Source organism: Ceratotherium simum, chromosome 27 (assembly GCF_057802395.1).
Source record: "Ceratotherium simum simum isolate JZ-2026a chromosome 27, ASM5780239v1, whole genome shotgun sequence".
Taxonomy (NCBI): Eukaryota; Metazoa; Chordata; class Mammalia; order Perissodactyla; family Rhinocerotidae; genus Ceratotherium; species Ceratotherium simum.
In genome coordinates this window covers 32466823-32483958 of record NC_141926.1, presented here as the reverse complement: position 1 = coordinate 32483958, position 17136 = coordinate 32466823, and the positions used below count along the sequence as shown (strand labels likewise).

Below are 17136 nucleotides of genomic sequence, written 5' to 3'. Positions count from 1 at the left end.
ACATTTGTTAGACTTGTATTAGCTTAAGTGAAAAATTTTTAATGTTAATAGTGACATTAATTATTAACTCTTGATACTGAACATTATATTTTGCTAGTAGAATTTGTTTAATTAAAACTACTAAAAAGCAAAATTCTAGAATACTTGACTTGCTTTAATGGTGGTCTATGTAAAGATGAGCTAATGTGAACATTGTATTACTTAATGGCATATGTAGCATGTATTTAATTATTCAGAATTAAAATTCGCATTTCAAGATGGAAATGTTCTCAATTTGCTTGCCTTTCCATTAATGATTTTCCATCCGTTTATTGAATGTTATTTTGAGTGATGATTTGTAAATGAGATGAGTAATGTCTTGGTTTGCCCAGGACTTTCCAGGGTTAGCATTTTATGCTTATGCCTCATGTCCTTGGAAACCCGTCAGGTCTAGACAAACTAGTATGATTGGCCACCCTATAACTGGAAATTAAAAATTAATGTTTATGTAAAAGTAAAAAGTTACATGTCACAAGTATACTCTTTAAAAATAACCAGAATTTTCCCTAAAATGCCTATTACTTTGATTATGTAAATGATAGAATATGGTTAATTTCTTGAATTATTAGCATGCATCTTCATGCTTTTGAACATTTTTAGGGAGAAAATGGGACTAGAGTTACAGGGAGAAATAGGAATTTTTCTGGGAGATTTTGTGGAGATAATTTATATAACTTTGGTTATGGAAAATTCACAAGAACAATGGGTTAGCAATATTAAGGAAAAACTTAAATAGTTCGGGACTATTCAGATTTGGGTGAGATACATCTTTAAAACATATGCATATATTCATATATATGAATTTCATATAGTTATTGTTTGACTTTAAATATTAAGTACCTGATTTCAATGTTCTCTAATGTGCTCATAATAATCTACTTTTTAAAACTATTTAATAGCCCCCAGTGCCCCACCCCGAAGTGTCACTGTATCAAAGAATGATGGAAACGGAACAGCAATTCTTGTTAGTTGGCAGCCACCTCCGGAAGACACTCAAAATGGAATGGTCCAAGAATATAAGGTGAGACATGCTCATTTATTGATGGACGCCCGTCTCCCCAACAAAGAAGAAATCTTGGTTAAATTGTTTGTGGATATTTGGCGCCATCTGCTGGTCCACACAGCAGCATGTAAAATTATTGCTTAAAATCCTTTCCTGTTTATTCAGTGATTTTAGAATAATCCTTTTTGTTGGAAAAGCCATTTGAAAAAAATTAATTTGAAAGAGAGAGTCTATGTGGTCACAAAATATATAGTTCCATCTAATTTCATACATGCAACAAATGTAAATGCTAATAAAAATCTTTCTTTTTCCCTAAAAAGTAGCTTAAATATATTTTGAAGGATTGGATTGCCCTGTGGAATTGGCTGTTTGTCACTTTCTATCAAATATGGTTTGCTTTCGTTTTTTTTTTTACATGTTTGAAATTTTAGAACTTTGGGGCTAAGTTGGAAAAATGATTTTACTGTGCCTGATAATCAGATTTTTTTCTATAAATCTTGTTTTAGATTTATATTTAGATTTAGAGAAAGATTATAGAAAATCTTGTTTTCTGTAAATCTCTAAACAAAATTTTATGTCAGAGGAAATTCAATTATAAATTTCTGTATGTTTAAATGAATTTTTAAAATATATGATATATTGTCAAGTGATTTAATCTAATGATTCTGAATAATTATTTTAACCTGTGAAATCATCAACTTTACTCGATGAATTTAGAGAGACTTACATAGATTCATCTTGAGCAAATGTTTTCAGGGTGCAACAAAAACTAAGTTAAGGACATGAGATTTATCCTATCAACGAGTCTATTATAGGAAAATCTTAATGAGCTATGATAAATAAATAATTGATAGACCAAATCAGGAAAATCTTAATAGAAAATAGATTTTATGTGTATTTTTTCGACATTTATGTAAACGCACTATGTACAAAAAATTTAACTGCAGAACATGTATTTCTCTAGACACTGCCTTATGTTTCTATGATACCTGAGTATTTTTCTAGTTACTAGCTAAATTATGATCCTTAGTAGATTATCTCCTATGTTTGAATATTTTAGACTGTGCCTATTGATATGAAACTGATATTTAGAGGGTGAACACATCTACCTTCTATAGTGTAGGTCAATGATTTTTAATTACATGCTAACATCAGAATCACTTGTGAATCGTTTTCCACACATAGGTGCCTGGTCCCCACCCTCAGAGATTCTGATTTAGTAGGTCTGCCAGGGGGGCCTTGCGCATATGTTTTGGTAGATTTCCCCAGGTGCACTCTTAGTTAAGGCCCAAATAAAGACCATAAATGTTCTTTTGAGTAGCAAATTAATTTGTACAATAACCAACTATACTGAGCTTAATTTTAGGTATAATGTTTTATTTTAAAATGATTTTTAAAAACATACTGAAAACCTCTGAAATGAAATTTGTGTACACTTTAAAAGGGCTACATATTTTTTAAGTATTTAAAATTCTTCCACAAATGCACTGTGGATGTTTTAAAGTATTTCAAATTAGATCTTCCAGTGTAACTGAGTCATTAAAAGGTAAGAGTCTCTACACTTTTAAGTGCTTTCTCATGAGTTTCAAGGTTATTTCAATACTGGGGATTGAAAGGATGCGATGGTTCAGTCCGGAAAAATAAACTGTTATAGAGATTTTTAAGGATTTAAAATGAGGTGATGTCTCAGCTCTCAAGCAACATTGTGTAATGTAGGCATTTTCCCCTAAGAGTCAAAACTCATTTCTCTCCTGAAGAAATGTGAAAGGGTGGATTTCACTTAACTTCATGGTCAATTTAAAATAATAAAATGCCTTTCAGAATCTGATTGACTGCTTCAAAATCAGTTTGTGGCTTTGGTTCAGCTGCATAATGTAATTGGGGAAAAAAAATCACAAAGGACTCTATTTCCAAATGGTCAGATCCTGGTATATAGAGTCTGACCATTTGCTGGTGTTATGCATTGAAACTATATTAAAATAATATTAACTTTCAAAGAATAAAATTAAAGGTTATTGCCCATGTGATAGAGGACACTGATATTCTTAGATTTATTTTAAATCCCATTTCCTATTACAGCTTAGACAATAGGCTACTTGCAGTTAATCCCACATATTGCTTGAGGACATCATAAAGAATATAGAGCATGGTTTACTACTCCATGGATCATTTTCTTCTGGAAACTAAGTCCAAATACTGTCATGCACCATATACAAGTTCTTGAACATTGCAAAAGATCACTCTATGATTAAATAATCCCTTAGTGAAATTTAAAATAAGGATTATAATGTAGTTTAAAAATATTAATAGTCTAGAAACAATTTCCTATCACAAATATCATTATCCAAGTTAATGAGAAATACAGTAATTTTCTTATTAGAAGAACATTTTCCTTTCAAGTCAAATACGTATTATTATTCTTTATAATCTCATCTATGTTATCAAAGACATTAATATTCCCATTTAAATACAAGATCAGAATGCTAATTTCCTCTCATTGATAATAGTTGAACATACCATAGACTGAATTAAATCCTAGGATGATCCTTACTTCTTATTTCAGTTTTATTTTTAATAACCATATTTATGCAAAGGTGCTGTAGATTATTCAGAAGCTCTCTCTCTTTTTAAATCAACTGTGTCTTGGTTTTGACATAAAAGGTGATGTGACTGTGACAGTGTCAGGTAATTTTATCCTGGAGAACTGTTGAAGTATAGTACAGATCTTCCTTAACCTACGATGGAGTTATATCCCAAGAAACCCATAGTAAGTTGAAAATGCATTTAGTACACTAACCTACAGAACATCATAGCTTAGCTTAGCCTAACTTAAATGTGCTCAGAACACTTAAATTAGCCTACACTTGGGCAAAATCATCTAGCACAAAGCCTATTTCATAAAACAGTGTTAAATATCTCATGTAATTGAATACTGTACTGAAAGTAAAAAACAGTATGGTTGTCTGGGTACACCATGGTTGTAAGTGTATCGGTTATTTACCCATGTGATTTTGTGGCTGAATGGAAGCTGCGCTCGCTGCCACTGCCCAGCCTCGTGAGAGAGTATTGAACCACATAGCATTAGCCCAGGAAAAGGTCAAAATTGAAAATTTGAAGTACGGTTTCTACTGAACGTGTATCGCTTTTGCACCATCGTAAAGTGAAACCATCATAAGTCAGAACATTGTGAGTCGGGGGCCGTCTGTAGTAGACTCAAAGTTTCCTCCTCATCTTTGTTTGGTGTTATCTGGTCATCTAGATTCATGCTTAGCCCGTAGTAGGAGTGCAGACGCTGAATGATGATAGATAAATTATTGTTCTTTATCTGGATATAGACAGCTTTTTGCAAGGTCCTTTTTTTTCCTGGCAAATAATTTCTAGATGTTTTAAAAAAACCTGATGATATAGGCTGATAGAAACCAGTGTCTTCGAGCAAAAATTTGTAGACTCACCTCATGTAATCCTTTAAAAGTATGTGAGAAAATTCAAAGAGGTCTTTAAGGTACAACAGTCCCCCCACTTATCCATAGTTTTCCATGGTTTCCATTACCCACCGTCAACCACAGTCTGAAAATATTAAATGGAAAGTTCAAGAAATAAACAATTCATAAGTTTTAAGTTGTGCACTGTTCGGAGTAAAGTGGTATAATATTACATCATCCTGCTCTGTCCTGCTGGGGATGTGAATCATCTCTTTGTACAGCGTATCCATAGTGTATACCCTACGCCCGCCAACACACACCCATTAGTCACTTAGTAGCCGTCTGGGTTATCAGATCAACTGTCGTGGTATCTCAGTGCTTGTGTTCAAGTAACCCTTATTATACTCAACGATGGCCCTAAAGCACAAGGGTAGTGGTGCTGGCAATTCACATACGCCAAAGAGAAGCCTAAAGTGCTTCCTTTAAGGGAAAAGGTGCAAGTTCTCAACTGAAGAAAAGAAAAAACTAGTATGCTGAGGTTGCTAAGATCTACAGTAAGAACGAATCTTCTATCTGTGAAATTTTGAAGAAGAAAAAAGAAATGCATGCTAGTTTTGCTGTCGCCTCAAATATATATATATAGGAAAAGATATGGCATATATGGGGTTTGATGCTATCCACGGTTTCAGGCACCCTCTGGGGGTCCCGGAAGCTATCCCTCGCAGATGAGGAGGAACTACCATACTACTAACACTAGGTTTGACTGGAAGAGTCTTCTCAGAACTAGATCCTAGGGAAAAATGACTTCTGAAACTTCCTATTTTAGGTTGGTGATAGGTCTGAACTTCGTCTAGGTCTAAAACCGCAATATAGTATGTTATCTTTGCATTAACTTACGTAATTTAGCAGCTTATTCCTTGTGCTCTTCTCACAGGTTTGGTGTCTGGGCAATGAAACTCGATACCATATAAACAAGACGGTAGATGGTTCCACCTTTTCTGTGGTCATTCCCTCTCTGGTTCCTGGGATCCGATACAGCGTAGAGGTGGCGGCCAGCACTGGGGCCGGGTCTGGGGTGAAGAGCGAGCCACAGTTCATCCAGTTAGGTGAGTGTGGTGCAGAACTGGTTGGAGAGTGTATCACTGGATACTTTGTCCTGCTTTTCTTTTTTATGTGTGGTAGAGCCATCATTGCAAGTTGAATAGAATATGGAATGTGACAATAGAGCCACAAAAATGATGGTGTCAGCTTCATGTCATTACATATATATATAAAATAACATATATATATGTTATTATATGTATAACAACGTTATATATTTTGTGTATATATATATATATGAACTAAACTTAAACTTATCCAAGTACACATTTTAAATTATATTTCAAGTAAAAGGTGCCAGTATTTGGCGTCATCCTACTCCTGTCCTACTGAATTTTTTACATCTATTCAACTAATACTATTAATTGTGCAGCAGGGATACCTCAGCGAACAAGATAGACACAGTCTGCACCTTCATGGAACTTACAGTTGTTTGGATTAAAAAAAAAAAAACCAAACTTCCATGCAAAACTTAAACTAGGTATTGGAAGTTTATAGCAATATGCAATTTGCAGTCACCATTTTTGTGTCTTTAAAATTGCAATTGCTTTTTATAACAAAAGATAGATTGAGATGTCAGAGAGCATTGGAAAATGGTTATATGCTAATTACTTGGAAAGTTAAGTACAATGTGTGCTTCAAAAGTGGTTAGATAAATTAAAAAAAATGGACAGAGAAGACTTTATTACCATGGTTCACTTTAGGCAATGTGGCATGAACATAAAATACAAATTAGCGAGTGGTTACCGGTAAAAATCTAAAACAAGTAACAACAAAAACAGCAATAAATACAATTATAAATAGAAAGGGAGAGAAAAAGTTCAGATGTTAAGAGGCAACATTTAAATTACGAAAGATATCAAGAAATATATGGTCAACTTTGTGTTTGTTCCTTCCAGCTCAGAAGTTAAGCATTAGTAATATTTTGTCAGTTACTAAATTATAAAAAAGGATCCGATATATGAATTTTTATACTACACAAATAAGTACATAACATTTTGCATATTGATAACATTGATGGCATCCTAGAAATTATTTCAAAACAAAATTAAGAAACGTTTAGCTTTGAATAAACCTTGTTGCTGTATATAATGGATTTTACACTCTATTTGGAAACTGTTACTGATGTTCCATTCAGACAATGCTAGCTGCTGTAACAGACATACTTGCAGAATCTCTGTGCTATAAAACAATAAAGTCCACCTGAAGTCCACTGGTTGTGGATGGGACTCTGTTCCACTTGGACTTGGAGGGTCAGGGGCTGATGAGATTTACACTCTTTAACATGGGGCTTCCAAGGTTGACCCTGGGCCAGCAGAAAGGAAGAAAAGAAACACTTTTATGTGGGAGAGTTAAATGGTGCAGGGCTGGAAATGGTGCACATCACTCCTGCCCAGAACTCAGTCATATGATTCCAAATAGATGAATGGGAACACCGCAAAACAAAGTCGCTGGCTAGGGAGCTATTTCCCAACAGCAGAGAGTACTATTCAAACCTTTAGTGAGAGCTTGCTGTCTCTGCCACAGCCATGGGCCAGAATTTGATTTTTAGATTATCTTTTACATTTAGTACATTTTTAAACACTGATTATATACACAACTTTTAAGCAAAAATAGCTTCATGGTTTATTTCTGGTTCATTTATTAGAAAATTCCAAGCAATACAGGAAACTATTTTAAAAAATTGCTTGATGCATCTGTTACAATGTTATATAAGATATGGGAGAAAACAGTCTAAATATAGACCTTTTTGCTCAAATAGTTCCCAGTTTTGTGAAATGTCACTATTAACTTATTAAAAGTGAAATTATAAGTTACATTATGATGACCCTATACATTGTTGGTATCCTTTACCTATTTTTATAACATATGACTTTTAGTCCTGGGTTTTCACAAATGAATTGGAAAAGGGACCATGTGTAATTTTATTTATTTAAGATTTAAATCATGGGATTTAAGGGTCAAATTGGTTTTCTTGAAATTATAAATGTGTTCCAGTTTTCCGTATCTTAATATAGCCTCAGCTGCAGCGAGACAAAGACTGAGATATGGAGTAGCCGTTTTAATTCATTAGTCACACCACACTTTATTCTGTTAAGCCCATCTGGTCACTTGTGTGGAACCTCTCTTGGCTGTCTCCATAAAATCTGAAGCTACCCAACTTAACCTTGCACAAATAGCCATGAAATCTATAAACCTAGCAGATACCAAGGGCATATTAGAAATAAAAAGAATAGGTCTGCTTGGTGAACTTTCAGAGGATGAAGTGCTCTTAGGATAACCATAGATAAAAGAGGCTGGAACATGAAATAAAACTTTCAGTCAACAAACCGTTGAAGGCAGGTGACTACGGTTGCTTGTGAAAATGGGTTTTTCAGCCTTGACCCTCCATAGAATGAAATCTGGAATTCTGTTCAAGAAAAAAGAAAATAAAAAGCACACACACACAAAACATAGGTGGCAATTTAGCCATTTTACATAGAAAGGGGTGCTATTTTCCTAAGGCTGTTCCTCAGCCATTGAATGCTGCTTATTTTTCCTGCCACTGTCTTGTTAGGATGCAATATCATTTAGTAAGAAAACATAATCTGTAGGAATTTTTTTCTGTTTGAGAAATGTTATTCATATATAGTGAGTTATACCAATTATTTTTCTGGGAAAAAAAAGGATTTTTGGACTGGAACAAATATTTCTATTCTAAAGCAGGTTGGATTAGCAGAACATTTTCAGAGTCAAATGATTTAACAGTTGTAAGAAAGCACCAATCCTAATGAAATGGGCAAACACCTTCTTGTTTCACCAGATGTTGTGGGGGAAGAACGCTAAAACTACAGACGCTGGTGGGAATTCTGCCCACTGGGCATCCTCGGCGTTGGCCTCACTCAGTGCCAACAAAGGAGGATGTTGCAAAGCAACAGCTTCCAGTTTTCTACAGACTTTGCAAACTGCTCTGTGTGATGTGATGAAATGGTGGGCTTGAAAAATGAGTATCTCAGTAGGTTTAAACATAAATGTAAAATAAGTACATTTTAATAGCCATAAATTCCATCAATTTTTAATTCCTGAATCAAAATAAAAGAAAACATAAGCCTTTTTGACTATTCATAGGACTTGATAATTCTTGTCCATATTTAATGTTCTTATATCTATTGCTGGCTACAGTTATTATTTTAAAAGAAAGATTGTTCATAGATCTTTCAATGGTAACATTATCTTAATTTTTCATTGATTTTTAATGATCCTGAATTTTATAGACTCTTCTGAACATAGGTTCAAATAATGTGTTTCTAAGGCACACATTAAGAATCTTAGAATATAGTCGGTGGGGGGTAGGGTGGGGAAAAGGAGTACTCACACATACACTTTTTTTTTCAATATATACCTTATGGAGGAAATAAAATTTTATTTTCTACCTTTTTTAGAACATATAATTGAGGGTTCCTATAGAAGTCTGAGAAAGTTTATATCTTTTCTATACATAATTATTTGGTACACCTTATTTTTATACTTTCATTTCATTCATTAAATATATTCCATGAAATTATTATATCATATTTGTTTTAAATTAAAATAAATAAAATGAATATAATTTTGCTGAAAAATCTCATGAACTATTTTAATAAACTGGTGGATGCTGCAGAATGCAGAACAGAAATCATGGTCCAAAAATTAACAAAATAGTGTCAGCCATTTTATATTATACAGGTATGCATTCATTATCTCGTTGAGTTTTAAACTCAAATTAATCAGAATGTGGCTTTTCAGATTCTCATGGAAACCCTGTGTCACCTGAGGACCAAGTCAGCCTTGCTCAGCAGATCTCAGATGTCGTGAAGCAGCCAGCGTTCATCGCAGGAATTGGGGCCGCCTGTTGGATCATCCTCATGGTCTTTAGCATCTGGCTCTATCGACACCGGAAGAAGAGAAATGGGCTGGCTAGTACTTATGCGGGTATCAGAAAAGGTATTAACTTACCTAAGTGTTTCATAGTTTAATATGTTCATATAACTCTTGATTTTAATCTGTGACTCCAAATTATTTATGATCATATATATCCTATATTTAAATTATTTTAGTACATAAACATTTTCAAAAGTGCTTTTATTTCATTGTGATATCTACCTATTAACTCCTTTTGAGTAGCAGTATTAAAAATAGGGCTTATCAGTTTCAGCCTCAGGTCCTGTAAAATATATTTCACCAAGGTAGGTCTACACTGGATTGTTATACTATTCCCTTGTTCTCTTGGGAATTACTGTATTACTTTATATTCTAGAGGACAATTTTTAATCTCCTTGTCACAGCATTTATAAATACAAGCTTTGAATGATCTCACACAGCTTTAAAGGGAGCATTTTGCCCTTTGTGAAGCTAAAGAGATTCTTTATAAAATAACTATTTTAATGATTATTTCTGATTATTTATAAAATAATCATTTCTCACTGAATATGGAATGCATGACTGATGTGCTTCAGTTTGTAGAGAGAGGAGATTTAGTGCTTTTTTATTGTTATATTTAAAGTTGCAGAGTTGAATATGTATATGCTGTTAATTAGTGATGGTGATTTCGTTAGAAATGTGTTTATAGTTTTAGAAAAGAAAGTTTACTTGGCTGCCATTATTTACAATTTTCTGGATGAACTGAATATGCCAAGGTATATTTCACAGATACCTTTGCCACATATACTCAAAGTCTGTAGATTGGTGATTTGTGTTTTTTATTCTCTGAGGAGGTTATTAACAATGTCAGACAGATAATCATGCCTACCCTGCCCCCACCAAATATATTCATCAAGTTTGGGCCTCAGATCTGAGCTATAGGTAGGGTGACTGTAAGTCCCAGTTTTCACAGGATAGTTCCAATTTATGTGTTTAGTCCAACTCATTTATAGTTCTCCTTTTTGTCCTCAGAATTGTCCTGGTTTGGATGACAAATTATACATTCACCCTAATTATAGGGCTTATACTTCGGTCTGAGACAACACTTTTGCTTTGCTGCAAGCAAATTTAAAGAGAATTACCAATAGACACATTCCCTCCCCCCATCACCACCTTTGTAAAAAAAAAAAAAATTCTCCACGTGTTTCCTGAGTGAATATTTCCTACATGTCTTGGCCAAGTTATTTCTCTGGTCAATTATACGGCAAAGTCAGAATTTTTAATGCTAGCTACAACTTTTCTCAATGAAAACTTTTCTTGAATGTCCCTATACACTTCTAAAACAGTCTGGGACAACAGTCTAAAATATTTGTGCTCTCGGTTACAAGGAGTCTTGGCAAGAAAGAGTCAACACAAATTCATCACCCATACTGTAAAAATAAATCTGTGTGCCTCCTGCCTGTGGCTCCACAGTAATCTCTTCATATACATACATTTGCCTTAGCATTATCATCCTTAAATATGTTTTCTTCAGATATGTGTCCTATCTAGAGATGAAGCAAAATGTCGGTATCCCTCCCTGTGAAATGGAAAATGAGGGCTTGAAGGTTACTACAAAGAGCGCCTGTGCTCATTATGTATACAAACTAGAGCAAAGTCAGGCACATGTGTGGCCACATAAAACCTTTGACTGACAAACAATGCAGAGAAGGGGTTTGTGGATGTCTGTGTGTCATGGAGCAGGGAAGGGGCAGGGTGTTGGGGGTTGTGTTTTGAAATCTGATTTGAATGAGGAAAAGTGATTAACTAACATATAGATGTAGAGTCTCTTGAATTCTTCGGGAATTCTGTATTTCTTATTGCGATGAAGTGCTATAGCTGTGTGGTTATAACAATTTAATGCTCTATATTGTCTTGAAATCTAAATATGTGACATGAAACCCTCTTCCTTCTGAAATGTCTCTTTTCCTTTACTAATGTACTTTAAGCATGCTGGCAAATGCCTATGTGCTCTTTCTGCAAAACTTATTAAACTAATATCATTGTCCCTTTAACTAGCTTGTGTTTGAGCAGAAATCATAGAACATAATTACAAATGTAATTGGTGAGCATTTGATTCCGCTTTTCTCACTTTGCCTCGTTGGCACTTTTTCATAATTCTGTTTCTATACAATTAAAAAAAGTGCATCATGAAATCTTAAATTGTCTATGCCCAAAACAGTGCTGGTAATTATAAGCAAAAAGGAAGTGAAATATTTTAAAGAAATAAATGTAAAAGAGCCTATTGACCTATAAACCATGAAACCAGAGTGTGACTTTCAGTAATAGAGAGCATCTTTAACACTTCCCCCTACACCTGTCTGTAGGTGTACCCTCTGCTAGAACATTCAATACCCCTTGTTCACACGCATTCGCATAGTGCACCAGCAGCACTGGGTAAACAGAGTTTATTACTCTATTATTGGAAGCTTTGAGAATTAAGTTGTTCTTTGCTGTGTGGGCTGTAAAAATTTCATTTAGACTGACTTCTTTTCATCTCTCCTTTCATTCCTCATAGTGAGCTTAGCAGTTAGCTAGGAGTACTGACAAGGACCTTTCATATTTTCCCTATGTCCTTGTGATTGCAAATTAATGTTCAGATCCTCTATTCTTGCTTGAATAGCTGTACTTTCAAATGTACCTTTTAAATTTTTTTATGAGGACTTGTTACTACAGCTCTCAATTTTTGATTGTAGCTGAATTACATTGACTCTCTGAGTGAAAGAAAACAATGGAATTCTCAAGACAGGGACCGCTGTGCTGCCAGTGAAGGCCACTGTATAAATTGTGTACACAGCGTTGAGGCTTTTGGTTTTCCTCTTTCTAGTATGCTCAGAGATAAAATGGTTTGGTAAGAAGTGACAGTAGTAAAGAATGCTAGAGATTCCTGTTTACAAGCCCAAATGCTGAAATCCTACAGTAAATTTCCTGGAGGCATTTGAATCTGAAGTGGAAAATACATTTTTGGCAGCTTTTCGATCCACAATAAGTAATCAATATTCTGGCTTGTGTGTATTAAGGATTTCTTAAGAGCAAACTTCAGTCTTCGAGGTAGTAACATAGATTTCCTTGCTTTCTTTCCCAGGGCAGTGTTTACTTTGAATTAACATGAGGACCTTGGAAAATAAGGCAGCCTCCTCCCTCTCTGAAATGACATGGAAATAACTCTGGTGTTATCCAACACCCAGGAATGGGAGAAGATAGGAAAAGTGGGGGAGGCCAAGCTGGTACTTTTGAGGTCTGCAGTTCAATTTCAGGCGTTATTGATTAGATTAAGATTTATAACTGCAGAGAGAGTGAAGGTTTTCAGAGGGGTGTTATTGTTCCATTGTTTAGCTTCTGGTGTGGCATTAAAAAAAAATGCTCAGCCTACTCCTGGAAAGCTTCTAAATGTAAACTATAATAGAGAAATTAAAGATGAAAACTCCCCATTTTTTTCTGTCCATTCACAAATTTCTGTGATGATAAAAATGTAGCATCAGATAAGGCATCAGGCAGTTCTTAGCAGTGAAACAGTTCAACTTTATGGTTCCCCTTGTTCAGTTCTTTTTTCTCTCCCTCCCTCCCTCCTTTTTCTTCCTTCCTTCCTTCTTTTCTTTCTTTCTCTTTTTTTATGTCTTTCTCTCTCCTTGCCTCTCTTTCTGTCTCTGTCTCTTCTCTGTCTCTTTTAATGATAAATACTTAAGTGCACTATTAGTCCTCTTTAATAGGCATTTACTTCCAGATTTCTAGATAAGGTTCAAGCAAGACCCTGATAATACTTGTTTAAGAATCCATCACTCAATGTTTGGAAATGATTAATAGTAGAGGATTTCTGTACTAAAGCCATGAGCTAAATCTATGTTACTAAATGCAGGGTCATTCACAGGCCAACCCGGCACAATTCCCCCGCCTCCTCGAATGTCAGACACTTCAAAATAGTACCTGTAGAGACAAGCTTCTTTTTTTAACCTCGGATTTGGTTTTATTCCTATATCAGAGGGTCAGAACTCCTGGCTTAGTTATTTACATTTGTTTTATGTTCCGCTGTCTGCTTGATTTATACTAATGTGATATGTACCCTTTCTCTCTTCAGCTTAATAACTGGTTTATATTTTGTTTTGATTTTTCAGTCCCGTCTTTTACCTTCACACCAACAGGTATATATTTGCACCCTCCTCCTTTCCTTTGTTAGTTTGGCATGTGTTGTACTATTATGTTTCTGGTTTTATTTCATTTTCTGCAGTAAGTTGGGGGAAAGGACTTAAAATGGAATACAATACTTCATTTACCCATGTCAGGCATGCACTTGAAGTAGAAATGGTTGATGTTGCTTTTCATGCATTTAATGCAGTTACTTATTGGTGACTCCACATTGCATCTTAGCCTTGTTTGCATGTGTTTCATTCGATAGACACACTGTTTCTACCCTCAGCATGATTTAACATGCCAATGATCTTGTTATTTCGTACTTGGTAGTGCATTTTTTTCCTTAACTTAAGCTTGCAGGTTTTCCAACAAAAATTTCTCCCCCTTGCCATTCTCTGTCCATAGAATCAACTTTCTTAAAGGTAACCAAAATATCCAGCCTATGTGAAAGATAAAACTTTTCAGTTTCCCCAAGTCAGAGTCCTAATATTCTGTTCTATTCAGTTTTCTTTCAAAGGGGGTCCTCTTCTTTCACATTACCCTGAGTACAAGATTTACCTGTAGTCTTGCCTCCTCGGTTTTAATCCAATTATTGTAATCACTGGAAGCAGTTATCTCTCCTTAACAGACTCCCAGTTTGGAGTTCTTCTAAGTAGCAGAATTTGGCCGCTTTTAGAAACACATTTCTTCTTAGAAAATGTGTCTCTATTTACAGAAAAACTAATCTTCTTAACCCCTCGCCTAACTATGTGCAAATCTTTTTTTTTTGTTATGGCTAAATTTTTATACCCATAGTTTATTAAGCTGAGAATGCTTTCAAGAGCATTAAACTATATTTTCACTATATATACATGTCTGATGAAAATATAATGAGAAGGGTTTCTACAAGCCACAGTAAAAAATAGGTCGCATTAATTAATAGTCACAACTTGGCATACATCTTGGTGCGTGAAGAGAGGGAAGGTTTATTTTAACATTTATCTTTGTCTTACTGGTGCTCATACTTCTGGGAAAATAGTCTACTGGGGTTTTCTTTTTCCAAATTTAAGATTCCACTTATATAAAATCATGAAATTATATAATCATATATTCAAAATAGAAATCTATGGGAATGGGAATGTACAAATGTATAATAATTATATTTAATAAGAGTGTACTAAAGTTTTGCTTTGGCTTAGTTCTCAACCTTGTTGGCACATTAAGAAAATAAGAGTAACTTATATAATTCTATACAATTAAAAAAATACTAGTTGAATCAGAAATCCACTTCCTGTGATGATTTTTTCGATGCTTCTGAGTAGAAAGGGAGAAAGCATTTCATTTTAGAAAGATGCTCATGAATGTAATAGCTTTTGATATATCAACATAAACGTGTCTATTAATTGTTCCTTTTTTTTTGTAGTAACTTATCAGAGAGGAGGCGAAGCTGTGAGCAGTGGAGGGAGGTAATTATCTTGCTTGTTTTGTAGATCTTAAGGGGAGTTTCAGATATTTCTTCTTGTCTTCCTCGATGACATCACTTTCTTTGCTTAAAAGGTTTAACTTAAAGGTTAAATTTGTTCAAATCTTTTAGAAATACTCCATTCTGCAGTGCTGGGAACCAAGCTTGTTTACACACAAATGCAATTGATTGGAGCTGTTGCGTCTTAGTCAGTGAACACCAGAGGGAGCTCTGGAACCGAGAAAGACAGACTGCTGATTTAGCAGATGATTAAAAGGAGTTAAAGTAATTAAGCGATGGCATTTATGAAGATTAAGAAATATAGTTAGTTAACAGACACTATCAAAGAAAAAAGTGTTCATTTGAAAACCTGCTGAACACAGCATTTGCTCATAAGTTGTGGTAGGTTTTGTTTGTTTGTTCTTGTTATGAATTCAACATAGTTCAGGCTCTCCATTTGCAGGGAAATACGTTGAAATGAAAGAAGAAATCTAAGTAGCTTGTTAACCCAGAGCTCTTTTTTCTCTAATTAAAATGAACCTCAATCCTATATTTATGATTTTTTTGTAATTATTATTCAGTGAACTTTAATGTATTCACAGAGAAATCACAAATTGATGTGACAAGCAGCTTAAAGGGGCTGAAATAAGGTATAAGTTACATGAACCAAGCTTCAGGATTTTCTAAAATAAGGTGATTCTTTTTTTGAAAAACATTAACATCCAACTTAAGGTGTAAGAAGAAAAATCTTTCAAAGAAAACCATTTTATAATTCAAATTCAATTAACATATTGAGTACCCTGCTTTGTACAGGATAATGTGGTTGCTACTGGAAAAGACAAAAATGAGTAAGAATTATTGCTGATCTGAGGAACATACCATCTGATGACAAAATTACTGAATTTATTATATGACAAAGAATGATTAAAAAAAATGTTGACCCCCCTTTAGCCAATGCTGTACAAATTTGGCAACAAGCACTAATCTTTTCTTTCCTGGGTGCTGACTACTGCTGGCTTCTTGTTTTCATACCTGGAAAACAAAACCAGCCACTGAAAGATCCAGAAACTAGGGAGGTCTTCATAAAGAATAAATCCATTTGATTCAGGAATTAAACCAGGGCATGTTTCTGCATCCAGGGGAATTCCGTCTAAATCATAGCCCAGATATTCGTGAAACAGCCTCTGGCATAAGAAAATTCTCTCGTGGATGGATCTGGAATGCCTGATTATATAACCACGTCTCTACATGTGTGTATTCATGACTATAGACTTCAGCTTTCTCATTAATCAAAGCATATGAATGTGCTTATTGAGCATCTTCTATATGTTCTGCACTGGCCTCTGTCTCTCTCACACACACCTAAAATATAAATCTGGTTTCTGCTCTAAAGGAATTTACAACCAAGATAGACCAAATTATCAAACAGGAAATAATGGCTGGAATCCATAGATCCCAAATGCTAGTTTCTATGGCAGGACTGAAAAATTACAAAGTTCCTGAACTATCTATCCATTTAGAAACCTCACTATACCACCATACAGAATTAACCTTTTAAATTTAAAAATAGAACAGCAGCAAAACTGATTTATTTCAAATTCCAAGGAAAAATGATCTTTTTAGCAAATGAAATGATAGAAGATGCTGGAATGTTACAGAGGTAACAGTTAAATAAAGATTTTAGAGTTGGTGCTCAAAATGACAGTTATATACACAATTTTAAATTTATTTCTTCATCGAACATATTGATTGAATATCTGCCATGTGACAGGCACTGTTCTAGCTGCTTGGGATGCATCAGTGAGCAAAGTTAATAAAAATTCCTGTCCTTGTGAACCTTGCATTTGGTGGAGGAGATAGAATATAAATAATAAACATTAAAAACAAGTCAGCACTATAGTATTAGCAGTTGATGAGTGCCATGGAAAAAAATAGAGCAGGAAAAGGAGATCAGGAGTGCATTCTGAAGAGGTCTCATTTCTTAGCCGTGTGTGTGTGTGTGTGTGTGTGTGAGAGAGAGAGAGTGTGGTCTCTGGTCCAGTGTGGTAAAAGAATGCGCAGTGGACCAAACCCCTGCACTCACT

At 34.7% G+C, this 17136-nt stretch overlaps 1 protein-coding gene across 1 annotated transcript in view; it reads left to right on the top strand.

The window, feature by feature from the left end:
- Positions 1 to 17136, top strand: part of ROBO1 (roundabout guidance receptor 1) — a 480852-nt gene that overhangs the window by 418880 nt on the left and 44836 nt on the right. Inside the window, exons 15-19 of the mRNA XM_087418208.1 lie at positions 939 to 1060; positions 5399 to 5570; positions 9331 to 9528; positions 13596 to 13622; positions 15014 to 15056. Coding sequence (XP_087274334.1) covers positions 939 to 1060; positions 5399 to 5570; positions 9331 to 9528; positions 13596 to 13622; positions 15014 to 15056 — 562 coding nt within the window. The remainder of the gene's footprint in view (positions 1 to 938; positions 1061 to 5398; positions 5571 to 9330; positions 9529 to 13595; positions 13623 to 15013; positions 15057 to 17136) is intronic.